At 41.2% G+C, this 10,497-nt stretch overlaps 1 protein-coding gene across 5 annotated transcripts in view; it reads left to right on the top strand.

Moving 5' to 3' along the window:
• Positions 1-10,497, top strand: part of Fmnl2 (formin like 2) — a 278,405-nt gene that overhangs the window by 212,362 nt on the left and 55,546 nt on the right. For all 5 annotated transcript variants that reach the window (XM_031370266.1, XM_031370269.1, XM_031370265.1 and 2 more), the window contains exons 7-9: positions 1,602-1,710; positions 5,647-5,723; positions 7,087-7,180. In XM_031370266.1, coding sequence (XP_031226126.1) covers positions 1,602-1,710; positions 5,647-5,723; positions 7,087-7,180 — 280 coding nt within the window. The remainder of the gene's footprint in view (positions 1-1,601; positions 1,711-5,646; positions 5,724-7,086; positions 7,181-10,497) is intronic.

Genomic DNA, 10,497 nt, shown 5'->3' on the forward strand with positions numbered 1-10,497 from the left:
CTCAGAAATCTGCCTGTCTCTGCCTCCCAAGTGCTGGGATTAAAGGTGTGCGCCACCACTGCCTGGCTCCTATAACCTTTTTAACTGAGATGCACATGATGTACCATAATAAATGTGTTTTAAAAGTTGATTCAGAAAAATATTTGAGGTTCCTTCATGCTCCTGCACATAGCAGTTCTATGTGGTAATCCTTGGTATAAAGCAGTAACGATACACTTGGTCTGTAACTGTAGATTGGAGTGATCATAGTGTGCTTAGGTCAGCTGGCTGTGTGGCAGTTCTCTGAACCCACCTAGCCTCTGAGACCCCCAGGAAATATGTCCACAGTCATGTGCTAGCTGGAGTTATGGTAAAGTGACATGCAAGTTCTATGTCGAAGTGGGACATTGTCAAGGGTTTAGGGCGGGCAGTGACTTATTTCTACCATTTAACAAAGGACATTTAGGTGCAGCTAGAAATAGGTTAGGGCCCTAGATTGCTAAGTGTATCATTCAGAGAGAGGGCATGTATGCACAGCTTAACCATGGAGGGTCCTGGCCTGCTAAGTTATTCCCTATGCTTGCTTGCTTCACATGTATGGAACCATTCTTCAAACTTAAAAAAAAAATTACTTAGGTTACAAATTAGCGGGTTTCCTTATGGTGTTGTCGTGCATCCTTACTTTGGGTCAACTTCAACCCCCTCTTATTCTTTTCCACTCCCAGCATTCCCTCTTCTACTTTCAGACTCCTCCCAGTCCCCATCCAGTTACAAATTCAAATGTGTTGTACATGGGCTTGACTTTCCAGAGGTGACCGTCCTGTGCTTCTGCTCTGAGGCAAAGCTTCAGTTGAAGCTGCTAATGTTACCTGTTTTATATGCAATGTGCTACATTGTGTGTTACCTGCTTTGTATGCATTATATCACATTGTCTCCTCTGTACTATTTGCAAGGTAAAATGGAACTTCAATAATGTAAGGTTGATAAAATTCATCGTAACACTGAAGCATTTGAACTCTGATGTTTTAGCCCATTTTCCTGTGTTTTAGCTGCCGTATCAGACTTAGACTAAGGCATGTGTCCTAGGTTTGGAGGCATTTGTAAAGAACTAAAGCTCTGGGATCTAATATTTAAAGGTGAAGCTGGAGGCAGCAATGGATAACTTTCAGTAGGTTTAAACTCTTTAAGCAGAGACTCTTCAGAGCAGCATCTGGAAGAAGTGGTTAAAATCTGGTCAAGTGGTTGGAAAGCAAGAACTGTGCTGAATTTCAGTCCTACATCTGTTGTTAGATTTGCAGGTACAGCCTGTATTCATGTGCTTCTGCCAACCCAGCTCAGCCCCCTGACTGGGATTCCTCCAAGGTCTCATATGCTCTCTTTTGTTATGTGTTGTAAGTAGGAAGTGAGAAGACTCCCACTGAGTGGTTCCGTAGCCTGTGACAGGCTCACAGAACCATGGGACCTTTGCCCTCTGGAGTGGTTGGTGTTCGAGTTTTGGGCCTGCAGTTCTTAACTGGGTGCTTATAAAAATAGAAAACAATGTGCATCTCTTTAAGTGGATGTGCTTTGGGCATACTGCAGTCTGTCATTTTATAAAAGTTACCCCCCTTTTTTGTTTTTAGATATAATACTTTGCCAAGCAGAAGAACCTTGAAAAATTCAAGATTAGTGAGTAAGAAAGATGATGTTCATGTTTGTATCATGTGTTTACGAGCCATCATGAATTACCAGGTACGTGTTGAATTATCAAGTATGTGTGCTTCAATCCTGTAAAAGATTCTGATGTAATCAGACCCAGATTTGTCTCTGTCTCTCTCTCACCATGTGTGTTGATATTTGTATATCTCTTTGAAGTTAAGATCTTGATGAGATTCTATTGAGAAAAGTCTGATTCATTCTACTGTTCGATATTTAGTTCATGGCTGCATATTTTGGTATTTATAATTTATCATGTAATGATAGGTTGTCCTGTGTTAGTTGGGACATGTGTGTGAGTACCATGGGAAGTTAGGTTCTAGCCATCAGTAGTGATGGACCACTTTATAACAGCAGTTATGAGTACCTGGTGCACTGGCTTATGTGGTGCTCAAACCAGAAGTTATCATTATTGTGTGTTAGCACTGGTGGTTCCTAGTGTCCACAGGGAGCATGAGGGACACTGTTAACAGTATACATCCTTGTTTTAGCTGGTTATATTATGGGCTGACCTTTGTCTGGAAAGTAGTGTAGTGTATGCATTTCTTTCATTTTATAATACTGTGGAAAATGAGTGTGGGCAGAATCTAGGGTAAATGAACAGGGCCATAAGAATAGATAACCAAATGGGGTAAGAATTTAAAAAAAAAAAAAAAGATTCAATTTAAAACTGAGATTCCCAGGTTAAGGACTAGGTGCATGAGGGTCCATGTTAGCATTCAAACCAACATTGGAGTGTGGATGGAACATGTAAAAGTAAGTGTGCTTTGGTCTTCCCCATCAATTAGAGTTTTTTGGTGCTTCACCAGAGATAGTTTTCTAAGTGATGAGAATGCTGCAGTTCCTAAAAATGTGTCAAGAGCTTACTTTCCACGGGGAGGTCATCATGGCAAGACTGCACTGGTAACATGCACACATAGCATTCCAGACCGTAATGATGACGGATAACCCCAAAGCCAGTCGCCTGCCTTGTGCACTTCTCAGGTCTTTTTGTTTGTTTGTTTGTTTGTTTTTGGTTTTGTTTTTTCGAGACAGGGTTTCTCTGTGTAGCCCTGGTGTCCTGGAACTCACTCTGTAGACCAGGGTGGCCTCGAACTCAGAAATCCGCCTGCCTCTACCTCCCAAGTGCTGGGCTTACTTCTCAGGGTTTTATGCCTGTAAATTCTCAAGAGCACACATCCCTTTGAGGTTGGTAGTGTTACTCCCCCCATTTTGTTTTTGAGAAAACAGAGGGTTAAGCAATACCCTCCATAGTACATGGCTAATGAGTTCTACAAGATTCTAATCCAGGAAGGCTTTGAATTATTACTACTGAATACTACTGAAAAAGGAATCAAAAATAGGGATAGAAGTGATATATATGTATCACACACATGTATATATATGCACACATACACACACACACACACACACACACACACACACACACACACACACACACACGTATATATTTCAATTCATCCCCCAGGACAGTGTTTCTAAGGAGGTAGTATTTATGAGAAGTAAACTGTGGACAGAGGGAAGGGCGTTAGAGAAAGAAGATTCTTTCTAGGCAGAGGGGAAGGCAAGTGCCAGGGCCCTGGAGTAGGAAGGAAAGTAGGAGTTTGCTGGGGCAAAAGGAGTAAGAAGAAGCGAAGATAAAAGCAGAAATAACAGGAATTATGTAGAATCTTATGGGCCAGCGAAAGGCATGCTTCATAACAGATAGAAAACAAGGCATTCTGAGGGTGTAATGTGACATCTGCTTTAATGGGATGGATCCTTATGGCTTCTGTTCAGCAGTGGCCTTCGGGTGCAGAGGCAAGGGGAGGTAGACTGTTTCAGAAGTGACCGCATTGACTTACATGAGTTTTGGTGCTGGTATGGTTCAGAATTATAGGAAGAAAGATAAGAAAAGTGGTCAAGTTCTGGATCTCTTTGGATGTCCACAGCATTTGGTTGTATATTGAGGGAGAAGTTGAGGCTAGAGCTGCTACCAGGAGTCCATCCTGGGTCTCTAAGATGAAGTTGCCATCTACTGCAGGAGCAGCAGGTCTGACAGAGATCACCAGGAAGTCCGTTTGATAGGCTTTAATTGAGATGACCATTTGGCATCCAAATAGTGAGCTGAAGTGGGTACTTGGATAAACCAGTCTGAATAGAGTGGGCAGTAGATAGATATTTGAAAGCAATCAACATAAAAATGGTATCAGAAACCATGATATTGGGCTAGTAAATAGAGAGGAGTTTCTCTTTTTTTTCCTTTTTTTTTTTTTAATTAGATGTTTTCTTTATTTACATTGCAAAGTTTATCCCTTCTAGAAAATTCCCCTATCCCATCCCCCCTCTCCCTGCTCACTATCCTGGCATTCCCCTATACTGGGGCATCAAGCCTTCACAAGACCAAGGGCCTCTCCTCTCATTGATGTCCCACAAGGCCATCCTCTGCTATATATGTGGTTGGAGCCATTCTTAATATGAGCCTGTAAGGCACTCCACTTAAATGTCAGAGAGAGAAAAGCCAAGAAGAAGAAAGACAGAGAAATAGCCAAGGGGGCAGAAGCCAGCCAGAGGAAGTGCTGCAAGCTGTGTCTGCTGCTTCTGCTAAGTCATGCAAGATGAATGAGGCTCAGCCAGAGGGCTTAGCTAAGTGCACATCCTTGGAGATCCTGCCAAGAACAGCTTCAGGGGTGGGAGGTGAGAGGCCTAATAGGAGTGGCTTTCAGAACACACAGTGAGAGGAAAGAAATCTCTAGACCTTGCGCATCTGAGGGGATTTTGCTGTTGTAAAGGATAGCATCCAAATGGGAAGATGTAGCTGAACACTGGTCCTTGTGTCAAGGGGGGGCTTCTTGCACACTATATTTATGCTAATGGTAATGAATCAGTAGAGAAAGGCAAATAGGCCTGCAGAACATTCGGGACATTTCACATTCTTTGTCTTTTTGAGGCAGGATCTCAGGTAGACCAGGGGGCTGTGAAGTCTTTGAACTGATCCTCTTGCTTGTACTTCCAAAGTGCTAGGATTACAGCTGTTTTTCACGGTGCTGGTCCTATAACGTTGCTGAGTAGGCGAGAGGGAGTGCGGTCAAGGATTCAAGAGGATGGCCTGGCCTCAGATTGGAGCACAGGACTATTTATCTCTTAAAGGAGATACGCTGGCTAATGGGCAGATTGAAGCTTTAGAAAGTTTGGTTTTGAGAGAAAGTGTCTTGCTATGTGGCCCATGTTGACCTCTCTCTCTCTTTTTTTTTAATCTCAACCCCAAAAGTTTTTTTTTCCTTCTTTTTATTTTTCTTCTGTCTGTCGGTGGCATGTATTATCTCAGTGTGAGAGGAAGAAGAGCAAAGCTGTGTGTGCGTGTTTAGAAAACACAGTAGTTGCTCCTGATTGTAGTAGTTTCAGGCTAGCTTGTTTGTATGGAGTTATGGGGAAGTGTGCATCAAAATGGCCATTGTCTGGGGTGGTGGTAATGGTGGGAGGTGGAGTAGAAGCTAGGAATGGTCAAGCCTGGAAAATTCAGATTTCAGAGCTTTGTCTTTGAAATGCAGAGTAAACTGACCTGGGTGGATCTTGGAAATTCAACCAGGGGTTGGTTTTCTTTCATCTTGAAAGTGATTTAATGCATTGTGTATACAACTTTTGAGTCACTAGAGCAGTCTTTTCACTAGTTTAATAAGGAAAAACACATAGTTCATTCATAGTGAAAGGACGCTCTTGCTCAAAGTATCTTTGATAATGAATGGCACCAAAGTTTGGAAAAGACGCATCTTCTGACACTCATGTGCTAGGAACTCAACGGCCTTTATTGAGGACGTGAATTACATGAAGTAGGAATATCCGTGGAGTTTGGCAGTGCTAGAGATTGGAGCTAGGGTGTCAGTCATGGGGGGCCAACTTGTACTGAGCTATCCTGCCAGCCCAGTGGTTTTTTTTTTTCCATTAATATTGAAATTTTGGTTATAATGCTTTGCTTTTCCCTCTGCATTTCAGTATGGTTTCAACATGGTCATGTCTCATCCACATGCTGTCAATGAGATTGCACTAAGTTTGAACAACAAGAATCCCAGGTAAGCATCTTTCGTAATGTTTAAGTCTAAATCTAACCAGGGAAGCAAAGAGCTAGTCAGTAGTCAGCCATTTTAGAACTGAAAACCTTCCAAGAGTGGTTTCCCCAAGCAAGACTGGCTATAAACCCCATGGCTATGTAGAATTTTCCCTCTTGTCCAGTTACTCCCCAGGAGGGAGCAGATTTGAGCACTCAGGATAGCTCTCAATCTTTTCTATTACCTTTCAATCTGTGGGTGACCTGGTTCTCCACAGCTCTAAGGAAAAATGTGGTGGGCAAGACTGGGTTGCCAGTTCACCCAGGCACGGGAACCTGAAGAGTCTTGACAAGGCTTTAGCTACGCCAGCTAACATGAAAGCCTAACAGTCCGATGGGTTATCTTGACACATGTAGCTTAGTTCTGAACAGAAAAAGAAGCACAAACACAAATTTAACTGTGTGCATGGTTTCCTTACGTGTGTACTGTCAAGACCGGAATCATATATTGGAGTTTTACTGACCATTTGCCTTTTGCATGTTGTAAAGTATTTTGTCTTCTGTTGATTTCTGCATTTCTATATACCTCTCCTTCAAATACATTGTTAAGAACTGAATTACTTAAAGACTATTAATTCTTCTAAAAAAAAAACCTCTGAGGATAAAATGGATCTTTTAATTGAGAAGGGAATATAAATTGTGAAGTCCTGTGTACACATTGCATATTTTGGTTTTGTGGTTGCTTTTGTAGTTTATGAAAATCCAAAATAGTCATGTGTGCTGGTTCCTGCCTTCAGCACAGGGAAGTCATTATTCATTTTCTTAAGACAGTTGACATTGTGGGTATCACAACTATCTTTGTTAAAGAGGTTGGCAGGGTTTTTTTCTAGAATAAAGATGAAATACTAAAGTAGTAGTCTCATGATGAAGAAACAATACTGTTTCTTTGTTCACATTTTATTTTCAGACATTGAACTTATCTCTAGCTTCTTCCAAAATTATTTCACATACAACTTTATTTTGTTGAGTCAGAGAAAATATTTTTCTATGAGTACAGCTGTAACCTGGTACTTTTCCGGTCTCCTGCATAAGAAGAAATACTAGAAACTTGTCACATGGGATTTTCATGGCCCTGTTTCTGCAGGAAAAATGAAAAACATTAACTCCAGTTGATTTTTAGTTTTGCCATGTTAGACTCTTAACAGTTAAAACTGACTACCACACACCTGTATTTAGGAAGGTTTCAGGATGTGCTTGGTATCCCCCAGTTACCAAGGGTTTAATGAATATGCAGACTAATGCTCAAGTGTTCATCCCAGAAGGAGCAGCCGACTCATTATGTCTCCTTCAGTGATTTATGTTTTTCTTTCCCTTTCTTGTTTTGACAGAACAAAAGCTCTTGTCTTAGAGCTGTTGGCAGCCGTTTGTCTTGTCAGAGGCGGGCATGAAATAATTTTATCAGCTTTTGATAACTTCAAGGAGGTAGGATGCATAGTTTTGATGAGTACACAAATGTCTCACATCTTTGAATAGAGTGCTTCACGTTTTCATTGATCCTAGGACTAAGGGAGCATAAGTAGCTAATTTTCCTGAGGCATTACTGTGAGGGAAGCAGTGATTTTAGTTTATGTGTTTGAAGGAACCTTTCTTTGGGTGTCTCATTTCTATCCTACGTTAAAACTTTGCAGTATTCATTTCCCTTTGGAACATGGGAACAGTCATTGGGCAAACAGGCTTTGATGTGTATACATTGAGTTGTGGGTTTTACAGTGTAAATTCCAGTAAGCTTTATAAACTCTTTCATCATACTTACTTCTCCTGAATCCTATTTATTTCCATTCCTTTGCTGGATGCTATCTATGTAAAACCCATCAAACCTGTCAAATAGGGACATCCATTGTAGGATTTTGTAATCTTAATGAACAGGTGCTATTATAGACACACACGTGCACACACACACACACACACACACACACACACACACACGAAGAAAATTTAAAACTAGGTGTAGAGGATCACAGATCTGCAATCCCAGCACTGGGGCAAGACATCTGGGATAGAGTGTTAAATGATAGTTTGGCTACAGAGTGAGTGAGTTCCAAATTAGTCTGAGGTACATGTTCCCCAACAAGAAAACACAAAACCAACAACAGCAATGGGTATATTTGGTTGAAACAGAGACTGAGGGCTGGAGATTAGGTTCAGTGGTATCAGTGGTTGGTGGTATGCCATTTGCCTAGCAGGTACAAAGTTCTAGGTTCAGTTTCCTGCACTCGTGGGAGGGAAGACTGATCTGAACAACAGAAGTCATTGAACATAGATAATAACATACAAGCCAGGCAGCCACGAAAATACCAAGATATCTCTGCTAAGGAAGTAACCAGTTTTCCTTTGGTATAGTGGGCAGTGCTGTGGCCAAGCAGACTGCCTCTATATTTTAGTGCCTATGCCCCACATCTCAGACCGCTTTAAGTAAGAAAATTACAAACAACTCTGGGAGAATGTTGAAGACACTCAGAGCACCAGGTTCTGGTAGCACCCTCAGCCAAGGTCTGCCTTAGACTGGTCGTACTGTTCAGTTCTAAACATGTCTGGTCTCAGACTCAAGCTAGCATGCCTTTAATCCCAGCACTTGGAGGCTGAAGCTGGTGGATCTCTGTGAGTTCCAGGGCGGTCTGTTTTATATAGTGAGATCCAGGACAGCCAGGATCAGTGTAGAAAGATCAGGTTCTCAGTCAACTATTAATCCTTCAATCATTCAATCAATCATTCAATCAATCATTCATTCAATCAATCAATCAATCAACCAATCAGTCTTCAAGCCAAGCTGGGTTTTTTTGTTTGCTTAGTTTTTTGTTGTCATTTTTTTTTGTTTTTGTTTGTTTTTTGAGGCAGGATTGTTGTTGTTGTTGTTGTTTTTGTTTTTGTTTTGGCAAGCCAGGCTGGTTAAAGATGTGGTTCCCTGAGGGGCTTCGAGGTGCTATGCCATCTTTACTGAAGGTCTAGAGAAGAATGTTGAGCACCACCTATGTCCCAGTGCAGAATTAGTCACATACCACCTTTAAGGGTTTCATTTTACAGAACAATCTCTGATAGCTGCCATACCTGCAAGACACATGCGCAGGTCAATAGGTATGCTAGGGTTAGCATTTGTCTTCCTATTTCTGAATGTCTATGAGGCTACACTGAAGTCTGTGCTTACAGGAGTGTCTGTGACTCTCCTGCCTCTGTATTCCTGGTGTCTATGTCCCACATCTTGGACCACTTTAAGTGAGGAAGTAAAGGACATCAGAGCTGTTCTCCCTCCTGGAGAGGGAGAAGGAGGGGGAGAGAGGTGCTGTGAGCCTGTCAGGGCTGGGGAGCTCTTAACCTGTGAGCAGCATGGTGCAAATCTAGGCAGTCTCAGTGGTAGTGAAGTCATACCTGAGTTCTCAAAGGATGATGAGTGACAGGGAATCTTTATGTTCACATGTGGCTTCCAAAACAAATGAACTTTAAATGTAAGAATGTATAAATGCTTATCTGTGAGTCTATATATCTTGTATAAATACATGCACATTTTACATCTAAAAATAAGGGGGCATATTGGGGGATGATTTTAAAGTGCATGATAAATAGCATATGTTTGCTGATATAATCCCCAAATCCTTAAATGAGACCATGCTTGAAAATATCACATGCTGTTTCAATCTCATACTGAGAATATCACATGCCAAGTCCTGTCTACACCGAAGAAAATACTTACCATAAATGTATTCATGACTATAGCTGTTATCCTGAAATATAACTTTAATAACCATCTGATTATACTCTAAGTCAAATTATGTATTAAAAACTATCAGGAGCTGGAGAGATGACTCAGCAGTTTCAAAGCACTTGACTGCTTTTTCAGAGTTCCTAAGTTCAATTCCTAGCAACCACATGGTGGCTCACAACCATCTGTAATGGGATCCAGGGCCCTCTTCCAGTGGTCTGAAGACAACTACAGTGTACTCATATATAAAATAAATAAACAAATCTTTAAAACAACTTTATTGGCTTTGACTTAAACCCTGCCTAGTAGGAGATGCTTTGGTCTTATTGTCTCACACTTAGGCATAGAAGGCACAGAGACATGGGCAGAATTGAGTCAGATTTTCCGTGTCAAGAATTTCTATGTCAGAGAAAACTCCTAAATCCAGTCACTGGCAGGTAATATTGAAAGCGGAATTATGACCTGTATGTGTTTAAAGCTGCAACGAAACCAGCTGTTTCAGGAATCCCTTATCTATTCTGCATTTGCCTGGAGCTTTGGGTCAAAATACAATTCTATTCAGCTCAGTGCTCCTTAAGTTCCTTTCTTTTTCTCTATCTCTATGTGAGTTCGTCATTTTCTTATATATCATAGCAAAGGGTATTTTCTTTCATTTTGTTTAACCAGAAATGTCACTGTAGCCCTCTGGCTTCTGGGGAGCTAGGAGCTAATGCTTTATGAAACATCATGCTTCTAATGCAGGATACAGGACAGGGTTATGAAACATCATGCTTCTAATGCAGGATACAGGACAGGGTTTTGGTCAGAGGATAACATTCACGGGGCCACCTATGGTTGAGAGCACCATGCCACACAGAGACTGCTCACCTTTGGTCTGTAGCAGGAATTATGCCTTCTCTCTCGAGCCAATAGCTGTACAGGTTAATATGAATGTAAAATGAAGCAAAAATGTTTTTTAGCACTTGATACATATGATTACATCTTTTCTCATGGTTCAGTTAATGTTAAAGATACCAGGATTATTGCTCTGTTTTTTTAACTTTTT

This window comes from Mastomys coucha, unplaced genomic scaffold (assembly GCF_008632895.1).
Source record: "Mastomys coucha isolate ucsf_1 unplaced genomic scaffold, UCSF_Mcou_1 pScaffold15, whole genome shotgun sequence".
NCBI lineage: Eukaryota > Metazoa > Chordata > Mammalia > Rodentia > Muridae > Mastomys > Mastomys coucha.